We start from the raw sequence: 16,434 nt of genomic DNA on the forward strand, positions 1-16,434 counted from the left end.
CGCTGCAGAGGGAAAGAGGTGGGTGGATTCCGGTGCTGCTTGGAAGGTCGGCAGGGCTTGCTTGATGGATTGTGAGTGGGCGGGTGAGGAAAGAGGAATCGGGGATGACTCCTGGGTTTTTGGCTGAGCCGCTGGGCAGATGGCAGTGCCATTTACAGAGATGGGAAGGCGGGGGCAGGAGGAACAGATTGGGAGACGTGGGGAAAGGTGGACATTAAGCTGCTTTGCAAACATCACCCACCAGGCCTGTGGCTGGGTGGCAGCTCTGTGTAGCCCCTTCTGAAAAGTGGGGAAAACGCCTTGGAAGCCCTGCCTCATTGAATAAATGTCCCCTGCCACGGGAGGTGGACTGTAGCATTTCAGTTAGAGGAATATTTCTGGGCGGAGCTTCTCAAAGGGGAAATGACCGATAATTGCAGAGCCCTGTTAATTACACCCAAGTCCTGCCATTTCCCACAGGCACTCTGCCATCTCCCCGCTATAGCTGACAGTGACCATGGCAGAATTTTCTCCCAGGAACTTCTGCAACCAGAGGCAGCAGAAAGCAAAGGAGAAAAAATGAACTGCATGGTCTCTCTGACAACCCGATGCTTATTAATAGAATCTCAGTCCTGCCTCCTCAACATCTGCTTAATTGATTTCGGGTTTAGGAACCAATTTGGAGCCTTGGCTTTTCGTAGCTGAAACTAGCAATAACACTTGACTTTATTTTGTAATGTCCAAGAGTCGGGAACCGTTCACCTTTGCACCATCAAAAGGAAAACAACCTCCTCGCAGCAACAGGTCCCAGGAATCCAGTGTAATGATTCTGGATTGAGTTACAGACACGGCAAGAGTTGCCACCGGCAGCAGCGAGCACATGACTAGGTGAAAAATAAGAGCTTCCCTTTGCCCACATGCCGCTGCTGATTTCTGCCGATTTCTCCTGTTTGTGCCCCAGGCCTTTCCCCCTCTGCTACTCTGGGGCAGTTGGTCAGGTCTGATGGGGCCCAGCCCGCTGCACCCCTTCAGCAGGTGTTGCTTCAGGCATGGCAGGGAGCTCACAAGCTGAATGTCAGCAAGGCTGTGGGCCAGGAGAGGGCTGCCAAATGAGTTCCAGCCTGGTAGGTGGACACCAGTGGCCAGAGGACAGTGCAGGACACAGATTCTTCCCCACCTGTGGCTCGAGCTCATAGCCCTTCCTCCGCTACCTGTCCAGGTCAAGGCTCTGTTCCAACCTGTACCTGACCCCTCTCTTCCCCACTGAATGCCTGTTCTCTCAGGTCTCTGCACCCCAGTAGAGCATTCCCTTTGCAGATTTATTTAGCTGGTCCCTTCACTTGGAATAGAATCAACTAAGGATTGCAAACTCCATGCCCACAGGGCTAGGCAGCTGCTGCCAAGGAGGGAGTATGCATGGCAGGGCCGTGGAGGACCAGAGTGGGCCTTCACTACTTGGGTCCAGCCCACTTTGAACCCATCAAGGCCAGATCTTTGAATTTTTCAAGCAAAGCCAGAAAGCTGAATTGATATGAAATCTCTCAATTTAAGAAAAAGGTTATTCAATTTTTAAAGTCCTTTCCCTTTGGGCAGACCTAAATCAAACACACCTGCAGACAAGATTTAGTCTAGAGGGACTCTGTTTTTGAACTCTGTGTAGGAAGATACTTGTTTAAAAGCTGACGTGCAGCCAGGTGCAGTGGCCCCAGCACTTTAGGAGGCCAAGGCAGGTGGATCACTTGAGGCCAGGAGTTCAAGGACAGCCTGGCCAACACGGTGAAACCCTGTCTCTACTAAAAATATAAAAGACTATCCAGGCATGGTGGTGGGTGCCTGTAACCCCAGCTACTCGGGAGGCTGAGGCAGGAGAATCGTTTGAATCTGGGAGGCAGAGGTTGCAGTGAACTGAGATCCCACCACTGTACTCCAGCCTGTATAACAAGAGTGAAACTCTGTCTCAAATTAAATAAATAAAAGCTGACATGCATTAAGTGCTTTCTGTATGCCAAGCATTGAACTAAAAACCATTTATATATGTAAAACTTTTTTTTCTCTCAAAACTCAGAACAACCTTAAGAAGGAGGCACTGTTATTCTTCTTGCTTTGCAGATGGGAAAACGGAGGTGCAGGGTGGTTAAATCATTTGCACAAGGTACCTGGTTAATGGGAAGTGGCAAAAATCAAGATTTGAAATCAGGCCTTCTGACTCAAAACACTTTCATCCTATTGGGTATACTGACATAGAGATAGGTTCTAGAATCTATCCTAGAATTTCATAGTCAAACCTTCTACCTAAAGTTATCTATGGGCTATGTTTTTACAGAGGAGGAAACTGAGGCTTAAAGAAAGTCGGTGATTTAAGGCAGCTCACACCTCATTCTTGGTCTCTCAGTTTAGTGCTCTTTGGTTACCCAAAGTCTACAGAAGAGAAGTGGTCTGGTGATTCAGTCTAGGACCAAAGTGTGTGTGCATGTGTTTGTGTGTGTTATATACACATACATATTCATTTGTAGCAGCTGAATCCTTTTAACATAAAAAACTAAACAGGTAAGAGAAGAATGAAGAGAGGGGTGTGGCCTGGAGAGGGCTGTGGCCTGGAGAGGGGTGTGGCCTGGAGATGGGCGTGGCTGGAGAGGGGTGTGGCCTGGAGAGGGGTGTGTTGTGCCCCCTTTGTCCTCAGCCTGCCTCATGCCAGGTGGACCTTAAGGTCCCTGTCCTCAAGGAAAGAGCAGAAGACTGGCCCCAGGTAGAGCGTAGGAAGGACACTCTGCTGTGGTCACATGTCACGTGTTTCTGGGTCATCTGTAGAAAACCCATGTGGACCCTCTTCCCCCAAATTCCAGGCCCCACTTCACGTAGGGACAGCACACAGACAGGCCTACAGACCCGTGTATGAATGCCAGGTGCCAAGTCCTGCCCTCTGCCATTGTTCTAGAAACCTGTGGCCCTCTTGCTCCATTTCTTTTATTTAGTTTTTATTTCTTCAAGAGTTCAAGTCCATCTTGGCCAACATGGTGAAACCCTGTCTCTACTAAAAATACAAAAAAAAAAAAAAGTTAGCTGGGCATGGTTGTGCCTGCCTGTAATCCCAGCTGCTTACGAGGCTGAGGCAAGAGACACTTCAACCCAGGAGGCGGAGGTTGCAGTGAACTGAGATCGAACCACTGCACTCTAGCCTGGATGACAGAGGGAGACTCCATCCCAAAACAATCACTTCACAAAGTTACACAAGCAAAACTTTAAAATATCCAAGTAATACTAAGAAGAGATAGCCTTGACTCCCCACGCACCATGTACACCACTCACCCCCAAAGGCACCATCTGCAGTCTACATGTCCCCTAAGAATGTTTCCTCTTCATTTACTCACACAGAAGCACTAGGAGGAGCAGCAAAGGGCAAGAAGGAAGGGGATGGTATGATTCTAATCAGCACAGTCCAGAGAAAGCCTTGCTGAGAAGGTGATATTTGCAGAGACCTGAATGCAATGAGGGACCGAGTCTGGGCTGAGGAGTGGCAGGTGCAAAGGTCCTGAGGCAGAAGCACACTTGGCGTGTTCAAGGAACAACAAGGAGGTCAACATGGCTGGAGCAGAGGAAGCTTCAGAGTGTGTGGTAGGAGTTGTAGTTGGAGCTCGTAGGACAGAGGGAGGACTTTGGCTTTAACTCTGAGTGGGGCGGGCAGCCGCTGGAAGAGTTTGAGCAAAGAAATATGATGATTTCACAGACCGTTTTAAGGAGTCCTGACCAGAAAGGCATGGTCGCTTATGCCTGTTATCCCAACACTTTGGAAAGCCAAGGCAGGAGGATCATTTGAGTCCAGGAGTTTGAGACCAGCCCAGGCAACATGGTGAAACCCTGTCTCTCCAAAAAAATACAAAAATGAGCTGAGTGTGGTCGTGTGCACCCGTAGTTCCAGATACTCGGGAGACGGAAGTGGGAGGATCCCCTGAACCTGGGGAGGTCGGGGCTGCAGTGAGCCGTGATCCCACTACTACACCCCAGCCTAGGCAGCAGAGTGAGACCCTGTCTCAAAAGAAAGTCCTCTGGCCACCAAATGGAGAATAGAAGAACAGCTTAGGAGTCTACTGCAATAGTCCAGGCAGAGGAAACAGTGGTTAGATATGAATTTAAGTCAAGGTCCTGAGTTGACTGATTGCACCATTGTTTTTCCCCTGATTCTTCCTTCTGAGGCTTTCCCTAGGAGACCCTGCCATCACAGACTCTGATTTGTCTATCAGTCATTTTAAGAAACTATATATAGGAAGGCATCATCTCATTAGTTATTGATCAAAATCACCCAAGTTGGGGGCCGCAGGAGTTTGTCTGGGAGGGGTGTGGGGTGCCCCCCCTCCCAGCTGAAACAGGCCTCCAACAGATATGAGCACCTAAGCCTCAGGAATGGCAAAAAAAAAAAAAAAAAAAAAAAAAAAGTCATATTTGAAATCCCAAAACTCCCTGGCACCTTGATAAGTCCCCCTAGATAGTGGTTGCCCTGACTTAGACCTTCTTCTAAAAAAGAGCAAATTCATTCCGCATTTCCTATGGCATTGGCAGTGTGGTCATCTGTGGCAGGTCAGCAAAACACTGATTTTGTCACTTGTGGACTTACTGGATGGTGCATCAAAAAATATGCAACTCGAACCTTCAGTCTCTAACTCCACGTAGTTAACTTGGATTGAGATTAAAAGGTTTTTTTCTTAAATCACGTGAAAGAAAAATATCAAATGATAGCACAAATGTTGCACAGAGAAGCCCCCAAAAAGCCATCCTGAATGGGTGGGCAGTTCTTGAGTGACATGGGAGAAACTGCATTCTGGCAGTCGGGTGGTTTGGGGCCCCAAATTTAAGTTCCAACAGATGGGAATGGGGGTGGGGGCCTCTCCAGCCCATCAGAGTCACAGAGGTGTCAGAGTGACCTCACCCTCGGCCCAGGGTGGTGGGAAGATTTGGTCATGGAAAGAAACCGGGTCTGTGTTTGTCTGCATGTCCCTAGATTTATGTTGGACGAAAGAAGTTGAGGTTGGCTGGCCTGGCTTCATTGAAAAACTTGAAAAGTGGCCTTTTCATGGCTGCGTGGCCAGGTCGTTGAGGTCCTTCCCTCCCGTGGGAGCTGTCCTGCTGTGTTAGGGCCGGGGCCGGGCAAGGGGATGAGATCATATGTTTTTGTGTTAGAGACGTGGGTTTACACAGCCTCGTCGCTATGGCAGTTTTAATAAAGCAGGTTACTGTCCCCGAGGGGAGGCTTAGCACATAGCACTGTCTTTGCACAGATGCTGCTGTCATTCCAGGGCACTGCTGTCCTTTACTCATAGATTGACACAGCACTCCTCTGCCAGCTGATTTGGGGAGGGTGAGTGCTGGACAAGAGCACCCCCACAGCTCGCTTCCTCTAGAGTGAGGAGGAGGAGAGCTAAGCACTTTGAGACCCTGGATCTGTGCCCACTAAAAACAAGGAATGGCTCTGCGGACTGTTCACTGTTTGCCAAGGCAGCACTGGGGGCTGCGGACTGCAGACGATTTCAACAGGTGGCAGCCTGCCCCGTGCTCCCTTCCAGGAGAAGGGTCTGACCAGTCGGGTGGGTGGCCAGCTTTTGTCCTTGCGGCAAGCTCTGGAGACGGAGAGAGGCTGAGCTCTCACTACCAGCTGCTTCGTCCTTTCTCCTTAGCGTTTGGTCCAGGGGGCAAAGGATTGATTCCACTTGGGGTGCCCTGGACTCATGCACTTAAGCAATGCACCTGCTTCATGTCAGGCACTGTTCTAGGCTTTGGGGCTAGAGCTGTGGAGCCATCAAATGTCCCAGGGGACAGCAAACAGGATCAATAGATAAATAAGTAAAAGTATATCACGTGTTAGGTGATAAGTGCAGGGTTGAAAATGTCAGGCAAGGAAGGGAAGAGAAAATATTGGGGGCCAGGGAAGGCTCCACAGAGAAGGGAACTTTTGAGTAAAGACAAGAAGCAGGTGAGGACAGCTCTGTGGGGCTCCAGGGGAGAAGCATTCCAGGAAGAAGGAATAGCAGGGCGGAGGCTCTGGGATGGGAGCACACCTGGTCAGTCGGCGGACAGCGGGGAGGCCCCTGTGGCTGCACAGAGTGGGCGGAGAGGGAGACAGGATTAGGGAGGGAGAGGCATTGGGTCCTACCACACTCTGGACAGCCGTAAGGACTTGGGCTTCTCCGAGTGAGCGGGAGCCCCAGAGAGTCAGGAGAGGAGACTCCGGCTGCACCGTGGGGAAGAAATGGCTGGAGTTTAATCAGGAAGCAATTGACCTGATTTCAGGGAGAAAGTATGATGCCTGGCCCATGGGGGAGATGGCAAGGGTCGATTGTGGATGTTTATGTTGAGAGAGAGCAGCAGGCTTTGCAGGTGGATTGGATGCAGGAACTGAAAGATGGGAGGAACGGTGGCCAAGATGATTGCCCAATTACCCAGAGGAAAGGGGAGTGGCTTCAGGAGGAGCTGGAGGGATGGTGACATCAGGGCTTGGCTGTGGCGTGGCACTTGAGGTCTATTCTACAGCCAAATGACATCAACAGATGTCAGCGTTGTACCAAGCCACACATCAAGGGATGTCAGGTCCGGATTGTACCAAGCCAGTGATTGCCAAATTCTAGTCATTCCCTCACAATTTTCATCATATATCTGTGTGCCACTTGTGCTATTACTTACTTTTTAAAAATCAGCCGTAATTTTGTTTGTTTTTGTTTGTTTGTTATTTTAAAGGGGATTTCCACTACCCTAAAGGAAAAGCTGAGGTTACTTGCCCTACGTAGAAGAAAATCGGGCCACACAATCTAAGGCAGTGTCACCCTCTGCCTAGAGCACCAAGCGGCCTTTCACACCACTAGCATCCCTGGTGTTTAGTGATGTGACCCTGTGCCACCCCCACCTGGTGTGCCTGATGAAGTCACCACTGGGTGACCCCCTTCTGGGTTCCAAGAGACCATTCTGAGCTTAACTGAAGCCAGGAGTAATCCAAGAGCATGGGGAGCTCACTGCACTTCCTCAGGACACTGTTACCCCGCCTGTGTGACTAGGACATTTCATGAACGTGAAACTCAGCACCCGCCTCTACTGGGTTTGAGTCTTCACTGCCTTCCCAGCCGCACAGCCTTAGCCAGTCATTCAACTCCCCAGGCTCGGTTCCCTCTTCTGTAAAATGGGCCATTGAGAGAATTGAGCCATGAATGTCTTCAGCCCAGCCATAAGCATTCAGCCAGTGATAGTCGCCACTATTAATTACAATGATGACTGTTGGCATAGAAGACTGCCCTCTTCCCCAGGAAGCAGTTGGAATGTTCTCAATTCCTTAGAAAAATCAGAAGGTTAGGCCAGCCTTGGTGGCTCATGCCTGTAATTCCAGCACTTTGGGAGGCCATGGTGGGCAGATCATGAAGTCAGATCAAGACCATCCAGGCCAATATGGTGAAACCCCATCTCTGCTAGAAATACAAAACATCAGTGGGCGTGGTGGCATGTGCCTGTAATCGTAGCTGCTTGGGAGGCTGAGCAGGAGAATCGCTTGAACCTGGGAGTCAGAGGTTGCAGTGAGCCGAGATTGCGCCACTGTACTCCAGCCTGATGACAGAGCGAGACTCCGTCTCAATAAATAAATAATCAATCAGAAGGGTGCAACACCCAAACTTTCAGGGGTCAGGCAGGTAATGAGAGTGGGTGCGGGTGGTGTAAGACTGTAGGGAGTGCCGGGGAGTGCGGCAAACTGGAGAGCATGTATTCTGTGTGATGCTATTTAACGTCAATTTTTTAAAATCCACTCTACAAGACACCAACAACACACAGAGAGATCTGTGGACACCAACTGGTTTGGACTCCTGAGATATGAAAACCCAAGAGTGTAAGATGATATTTTAGTTGTTAATTTAGCTGGTATCTGTTGAGCATATTATGTGTCAGGCACTATGCTAGGCAGTGAACAAAGTAGGCTGAGCCCTCCCCTTGCAGAGTGCTCTGGTGAAGGCAGCAACATACAAATAAGTGAAATCAAAATGACTCATGTTCAAGGACAGTAACTGCTGTGGAGAGACACGGAGCAGAAAAGCAGAGTGGAGAGTGCTAAGGGTCGGGGGAGGTAGTTTCACTACACGCCAGGGAAGACCTCTCCAAGGAGGTGGCATCTGATCAGTACCTTGAAGGAGGCAGAGGGAGCCCTGTGATCAGAGGGGTGAGAGCATCCCAGGCTGAGGGTACGGCTAACACAGAGGCCACGGTGGCCATTGTGCAGTCCTGGACTTCAAGGGCACAACCTTGGTGCCTTGATTGGTGGTGAAAATTCAAAGTTGAAGGAGCTGATTGGTGAGCAGAGGGCCTTCCCCAGATTGCAGGAGGCTGCGGTGGGTCTGATGCTTGTTTTCCGATCTCTAGGGGGTTGCTAGGTGAGTGGGATCACAGCAATCACATGCCTGGTAGACCCTGTTTTGGTTTCCCACTGCTGTCCTAGCAGATCACAAACTGGGTGGCTTAAAACACCAGAAATTGACTCTCAACAGTTCTGGAGGCCAGAAGTCCAAAATCAAGGTGTTAGCATGGCTGTGCTTCCTCAGAGGGCTCCAGGGGAGAACCTTGCCTCTTCCAGCCCTGGGGGACCCCAGGAGCTCCTTACTCCTTGGCTTGTATGTGCCTCCCTCCAGTCTCTGCTTTCCTTTGAATGTGGCCTTCCCCTCTGTGCCTGTGCGTCTTATCCACTTTGTCTCCTGTGTGGACACTTGTCACTTGATGTAGGGCCCACCGGGGAATCTGGAACAAATCTCATCTCAAGACCCTCAACTTAGTTACATCTGCAAAGACCCCCTGGATGTCTGTTTTCATGCTGCTGATAAAGACATACCTGAGACTATGTAATTTATAAAGAAAAAGAGGTTTAATGGACTCACAGTTCTACGTGGCTGGAGAGAATGAGAACCAAGCAAAAGGGGAAACCCTTTATAAAACCATAGATCTTATGAGGCTTATTCACTACCAAGAGAACAGTATCGGGAGACCCACCCCTGTGATTCAATTGTCTCCCATCAGATCCCTCCCACAACACATGGGAGTTGTGGGAGCCACAATTCAAGATGAGATTTGGGTGGGGACACAGCCAAATCATATCACCCTCTTTCTAAATATGGTCATGTTCACAGATTCCAGAAATTAGGACATGATCATATCTTGAGGGGATGGGGGCACCATTCAACCCACTGCACACCTTAAGAACTGCAAGGAAAAGGGAAAAAACCAGGGATGGCCATAGAAGGAAGAGAAAGGATTTCCATGGAATATTTCCATCAAATCACTAAGTGGGTACCAACCACAGCATACAACTGAGCATGTACCTTCACACCTATGTTGAGTACCCACTGTGTGTCACACACAGCAGCAATGCTAAGGATTCAGCGCTGAACAGAGCACACGGCCTTTGCCCTCTTGGGACCGTGGCCTGCACACAGTAGGGCCCCCATGTAGGTTCATTTGCTTCCTTCCTTCTTTCCTTTCTTCCAAAGTGCCTTGCTCTACTTACAGCTTAGTTGAGAAATAAGAGCAGGCATGGCCAGGTAAGGTGGTTCATGCCTATAATCCCAGCACTTTGGGGGGCAGAGGCAGGTGATCACTTGAGGTCACGAGTTTAAGACCAGCCTGGCCAACATGGTGAAACCCCGTCTCTACTAAAAATATAGAAGTTATCTGGGTGTGGGGGCTACTCGGAAGGCTGAGACAAGAGAATAGCTTAAACCCAGGAGGCAGAGATCGCAGTGAGCCAAGATCACGCCACTGCCCTACAGCCTAGGCAACAGAGCAAGACTCTGTCTCAAAAGGAAAAAAAAAAAAAAAAAAAAAAGAAAGAAAGAAACAAGAACAAGCATGGCTGAAACCCTGAAGCCTAGGGTATGATCAGTACTCAGAGCTCTGAGGCCCCAGCAGCCAGAGTGGTCCCAGAGGCTACCTATGAGAGGTGTACTAGGCCGATAGGTTGGATTTGGGGTGAAGGGTAGTGGGTTCCAAGCTAGAAAAAAAGTGGACAAGAGGCGAGCAGGGTTTGTAGCTAATGGCAGGACACCTGAGCCAGGGAGTACTCAGGGAGAAGGTTTGCCACCAGGTTGGCATGACCAGATTTCAATAAAAGCAAACAATTCTTGGGAAGATCCCAAAGAAAACCAAGTGTAATCTTCCCTCAGTTTACATGGTGGTTGGTTTCCAAAAGAAACAAAAAATGATATTAATACCCTGCGAAAACAATGTTCTGTTTAAAATTTGTAAAACAGTTTGATTCCAGCCTCAGATCATTTATAAACAGGTTTTTACCTGTCCTGCAGGCAGAGATGCAATTACAATACAGGACAGTGACCCTACAGTCACTTATAGTCAGTTATAGTCGCCTTCAGCCCTAAACTCCAGACCTAGACCGCAGGAGTGTCCAGGCAGACTCGGGACCCAGGGTTCTCCCTGACTGCACAGGACTGCCCCACCGTGTAGCAGTGGACCCTGCCCCGTCTGCCCCGTAGGTCTGCAGAATGTGCCCTCTCCAGGCCTAGGGATGCCACGTGCCGAGAGCCACCCGGTGCCAGTGCCCCCCCATCTCCCGCCCAGCGTCTCACTTCCGCCCTCGCCTTGCAGGTTCCATGCAGGTGATGAACAAGACCCGGCGCATCATGGAGCAGGGCGGGGCACACTTCATCAACGCCTTCGTGACCACACCCATGTGCTGCCCCTCGCGCTCCTCCATCCTCACGGGCAAGTACGTCCACAACCACAACACCTACACCAACAACGAGAACTGCTCCTCACCCTCCTGGCAGGCACAGCACGAGAGCCGCACCTTCGCCGTGTACCTCAACAACACCGGCTACCGGACAGGTGAGCAGGGTAGGGGGCGGGCAGAGCAAGGGAGTGACAGCAGGGTCCTCGCCAGCGACCTCCTCTGGGTGTCCCTGGGTGTGGTTGGGCACCACTGCCGTACCCGAGATGATTCTGGAGAGCCCTTATAGCAACTCTCTCATAATTTCAAAGTTGCGCATTTATTTGTGTGTGTTAGAGAAATACATTTTTATTTGCTTACAGTAGTGATGTAAAGTGACCTTGTCAAAGGAATTTGAGTCCCCCAAAAAGTAAGTCTTTTCAAAATATGAATTACAGTGCAGAGAGGCCCCAAGCTGCCCATGCATGAGTTTGCATCCTCTGTTAATTGTTATTAAGACCATCAGGGACTGTTTTGTTGACTATAAACCATCAACTTGGAAGAAGGTTCCAGAACATGGGGGTGGGGGATGGGAATTTGTGGAGAGGAACAGATACGGGTCTGCATGGTTGCTGTCTACATGGAGGTAACCAGGGTGGTGCAGAAGCTGATGTGGTGGTTGACTGCCCACACTCATCCAGTAATTGTCATCCTGGGGGCAGGGCCCCCCAGTTCCTGTCGGCTTATCCTGCAGGAGGGCTCTGAAGGCTCACCTGCCAGGCTGGTTGTCTGAGGTACAGATGCAATTACAGTATAGCCACTGACCTCCAGCACTATTGCAAAACCCTCCAGACTCAATTCATTTGACTTGCTTTCATTAAAAATAAATAAATACTCCCCACCTTGGGTAAGAAGCGGCAGCAGTTGTGAAATCAAATATTGTGGCTCAGATGTTGCAACCCCAGGAAGTTGTATCCAAGTGACAAGGGGTTTGTTTGGGTGGGAGTGCCTCAAGGGAAGGATGGACGCCTCCTTCAGCCCTGTTCACAGCCCTGAACCTATAGCCCTCAAGGCTGGACAGCTTCCCGTCAGATACACAGTGTGGGCTGGCAGGGACACAAGCCAGCAAGGTGTGTCTTCTTACAGCCTCATCCCACGGCCAGAATCGCCTAGAAAGTACGTTTTGCTGAGAACTAGGGATGCCTCATTCATATACCTTGTTCATGTATATCATGCGTGCCATTGTGCAGAACCAACCACCTGTTGGTTCCCCTGGGCCTCTGCAGAAAGCCACATGTGTCAGAGGTTATCATGGCCACCACCATAGGTGGTTGAGGGGCTGGATGTTGCTAGCAGAAGCAGGACAGGCAGGCCTGCAGTAGAGCAGTGAGCCCTTATTGAAGACACACCTGCAGCTTGGGTCCAGAAAGTACAGCCATGCATACTCAAGAGTGGCCAACCTTGAAATATTTTAAAGTCTGAATATTTCACTGAAAATCTCCCTATTTTTAAATATGCCAGCACAGCTTATTTTGTCTTTAATATATACTGGGAGCCAAAGAAAATATGTCTGAGGGGTGAGTGTGTGGCTCACAGACCCTTTTCACAACCTCTGGCTGAAAGGTCAGTACAGAAACCTTTCATTTTGGATGCTGGAAGATTAGTAAAGACCCTAAACCTGTTCTTAGCACTCCGCCTCATTTCACAGCCAGGGCCACTGTAGCCCAAAATAGAGATCTGCCCAGAATCAGAGTGAGGTGTTTGTGGCATAATCAAAATGGAATGCAAGATCATGGGAATTCAGAGGGGAGCGTGGAAATCGTATTCATCAAATTGAAAGGAAACTCACATATTCTGTGACATATTGAGGGCTCAGAGTGGGAGCTAAAGGCAAGTGTTTCAAAATCTTACAGGCGACATGAGAAAACGAACCATCTCAAGAGTAAATATTACCTGAAGTGAATTCCCCAAACTTGTCATTGAATGTACACAAATCACCAAAAAGCTGTCTCCCTAAAGAAGTGCTTTTATTCAACTATGCGTCACTATTATACCCTCATGAAGACTGGGAGCATAATGTCAAGTGTAAAGAGCCAGACACAGATGACATTTACATTTTTGTAAAACCACCACTGAGAATTTTATTCATTATATTTAGAATGCCACTCTGTACAAGGAATCCCATTCCAACCTTACTTTCAGAACTCAGGACCCTGAAAACATCTGTTTAGTCTGATGAACTGGTGTACACCTGGTTATTAAATAACAAGAGCCACATACCCTGTGTTCTTTCCCTCTTTGCCCTGGCAGCTAGGAAGCTCAGGTTTGAGTTTTATATTAAGTTGTTGTTTAAAGTGGAAACATTTTAAAATCCAACTGCATTATATGTTATACTGATTAGTGTTGACTAAGAAAAATGACAAAAAACTGTAATGAATTCAGAAACCTTTTAGATTTTTTTCTTTTAGATTGATCTGTACACACATATTAGAATTGTATGGTAAATTTTTAATCCCCCAAGGACCAAAAGTAAATCATTCCTGCTGAGTCTTCAACCATGTTAAACCTTGTGTTCATGTGGCCACCTAGCAAAGCTGGATTTAAGTTTGGCTGTGTGTGTGAGAGAGACCCAGGATGTCAGCTGAAATTCCAAGTTGCTCTGGTAGCCCTGCTCTATGAAGTGGTCAGAGACTCAGACTTTATTTCTCCTTACTTCCCATTGGTGAGAAACAAGTTACATGGCCATGCATTGCTGCAAAGGGACCTGGGAAATGTAGTCTTATTCTGGGTGTACATATGCCCAGTTGAAAATTATTTTACTGTAGGAGAAGAAGAAAATGGATACTGAGGGACAAGGAAAGTCTTGGCCACCCTAACAGTTATTAGCCATTTTTATTTGTGATACCCGTTTGAATAGAGGAGGTCAGCCCAAAATGAGGAAGACTGACCTGAGAAAAATGCTACTTAAGTGGACCACCATTTCATTATAAATAATGCTTTTAATGTATTTAGTAAGGTATTTGATCTTGAAATGAAACTATAGTATTTCAAGAATAACTCTGTTATGCTATATCCGTTTTTTTTTTCTTTTTTTGAGACAGAGTCTCTTTGTCACCCAGGCTGGAGTGCAGTGGCACAATCTCAGCTTACTACAACCTCCGCCTCCTGGGTTCAAGCAATTCTTCTGTCTCAGCCTCCTGAATAGCTGGGATTACAGACACCTTCCACTACGCCCAGCTAATTTTTGTAATTTTTGTAGAGATGGGGTTTTGCCATGTTGGCCAAGCTGGTCTTGAACTCTTGACCTCAGATGATCTACCTGCCTTGGCCTCCCAAAGTGCTGGGATTACAAGCATGAGCCACTGCACCTGGCCCTCTGTTAGGTTGCATCTAACGGTATTTAACAAAGATTGGGCTCTAGTCGTAACTAATGAGTTGATTTTCTTTTTTTTTTTTTTTTTTTTTGAGATGGAGTTTTTTGCTCTTGTTGCCCAGGCTGGAGTGCAATGGAGCCATCTTGGCCCACTGCAACCTCCACCTCCCAGGTTCAAGCAATTCTCCTGCCTCAGCCTCCCAAGTAGCTGAGATTACAGGCGTGTACCACCATGCCTGGCTAATTTTGTATTTTTAATAGAGGCAGGGTTTCTCTATGTTGGTCAGGCTGGCCTTGAACTCGCCACCTCAGATGATCCGCCCACCTTGGTTTCCCAAAGTGCTGGGATTACAGGCATGAGCCACCATGCCTGGCCATGAGTTGATTCTTTAAGCAAGTAAACTGATCAAGTGTAGGGAGGAGTATGATATGTTTCACAAATTTAAATGGATAGCAAGATGATATCCTTGACTTCACCAGGGAAATCTTTGCAAAAGTATTAGAGGATTTGATCAGTTTTTCCAAGGGCCTCTCTTAATTCTTTGACATCTGAATCTTCCCCTGTGAAGTGCATGTCATACGTCATTATCCTTCTCAATAGTCTCTTCTCATTCATGTAGTATCTTTATGAGCCAGATAATTATTTGTCAGTGGATTTGTGTGTGTTTTCTGAGCTATCTTCCAGCATCACTTTAATTAATTTCACAAACCCCGCATATTTTAAAAGATTTGCAACTTCATTTTGCAGTGATCTGGCTTTGCGTTGCCGCATGTTTGCAGTGGAAATTGACAAAGGACAAAGTGAGAGATGCTAAGTTGAAGCAGGATAAATATCAATTTGTTTATGAATATTTCTCTGTATGGCTTCTTACAACTTGGGGGACTTGGATCTCAGATATAAGTACCCTTGGAAGAGTAAATTGCATTCTCAGTTTTTTGGTTTTTTTTTTGAGACAGTGTCTCACTCTGTCGCCCAGGCTGGAGTGTAGTGGCACAATATAGGCTCACTCCAACCTCCACCTTTTAGGTTCGAGAGATTCTCCTGCTTCAGCCTCCCCAGTAGCTGGGATTACAGGTGCATGCCATCATCCCTGCTAATTTTTTTGTATTTTTAGTAGAGACGGGGTTTCACCATGTTGGCCAGGCTGGTCTTGAACTCCTGACCCCAAGCGATCCACCCGCCTTGGCCTCTCAAAGTGCTGGGATCACAGGTGTGAGCCACCATGCTCAGCTGCTCACCTGTATCCTTTGTTTAGGGAGCAAAAAATTCAATGTGTTTTTGAAACCAGCTGCAGTCAGGGTTCCTGTCCATTGGATCTAAAGGCAATCTATTGCCATGAGCATCACACATCTTCAAGAGCAAACAGGGCAGCCAGGAAGTACATTCAAGTGCACTTGCAGAACTCACACATTACCTTCTCAGAATCAAGGGGGACAGAACCAGAGTAGAATTGCTGAGTGGAAGGAGATGCCCATTTTCAGCTTTGCCAGAAATTGGCAAACTGCTCTTCAAAGTGGAGGGACCGACTCATTTGCCATCCCATTGCTAGTGCATGTGATCTCCTGTTTTCCCACATCCTCACCATTTGGTGGGACGGGACCTTTTCATATTTGCCATGGTCACAGCTGAGATGTGATAATGCACTCTTGGCTTTGTTTGCATTTTGCTGATTCCCTGAGAGGTTCAGCACATGCTGCCACATTTGAATCAGTGAGTGCAACTTACTGTGACATAATCGGTACATTGGCCTGAGGTGGGCCGTGTGATATGGTGCTGTCATGCCAATCGATCATCGTCATTGATCCCATGGTATCACAATCTCGGAGTATCACTATCCTGTCACAAGGCTGGAGGTCTGCAGATGGTGGCTGGCACTCCAGCGGCCCTGCACCTCCTTGTTCAGTCTGTTAGGAGCAACAGAACATCCTTTTTCCGGAATGCTCAAGGCATGAGATTCCTTCTGATTGGACCAGCCTGAGTCACATGCCAGCTCCTGAGCCAATCATCGTGGAAAGCACATGGACTGTGCCAATTCACCCAGCCAGGGTCACCTGCTCTGCAGCCCTGGCTGAGTCTATTTTTCCCCAGCACCTGGACTGCCAGGTAGAAATCTATGGCTGCTGGGAAGGGTCAGGAAAAGCATACTGGAGTGTCGATCACAATTTTACTACACAGTCTTTGGCAAAACACACACACACACACACACACACACACACACACACACAGTAACGTCAGGAAAAAAAACAACTTTTCCAGCCCTTTCTGATGAGCTAGATTGGAGTTCCATTTTTGTCACCATTGGGATAATAATGCCTTTCTTCTTCCACACCTGAATCTGGCAGTTCTGAGGTTGTTTCCCGGCCCTGGCTTCTGCCATCCGATCCAGACTTTCGTAGAGACGGTGGTGGG

The 16,434-nt window shown here is 48.2% G+C and overlaps 1 protein-coding gene and 1 long non-coding RNA gene across 6 annotated transcripts in view; both read left to right on the forward strand.

Moving 5' to 3' along the window:
• Positions 1–16,434, forward strand: part of SULF2 (sulfatase 2) — a 128,710-nt gene that overhangs the window by 37,117 nt on the left and 75,159 nt on the right. For all 5 annotated transcript variants that reach the window (XM_032256063.1, XM_032256064.1, XM_032256065.1 and 2 more), the window contains exon 3: positions 10,591–10,830. In XM_032256063.1, the coding sequence (XP_032111954.1) occupies positions 10,591–10,830 (240 nt within the window). The remainder of the gene's footprint in view (positions 1–10,590; positions 10,831–16,434) is intronic.
• On the forward strand, positions 10,841–13,056 carry LOC116535218. The gene is made up of 2 exons (XR_004262096.1): positions 10,841–11,085; positions 12,031–13,056. It is a non-coding gene; the product is annotated as an uncharacterized LOC116535218 (long non-coding RNA).

Source organism: Sapajus apella, unplaced genomic scaffold (genome assembly GCF_009761245.1).
Source record: "Sapajus apella isolate SASKATOON/1434 unplaced genomic scaffold, GSC_monkey_1.0 scaffold92, whole genome shotgun sequence".
NCBI classification, from domain to species: domain Eukaryota; kingdom Metazoa; phylum Chordata; class Mammalia; order Primates; family Cebidae; genus Sapajus; species Sapajus apella.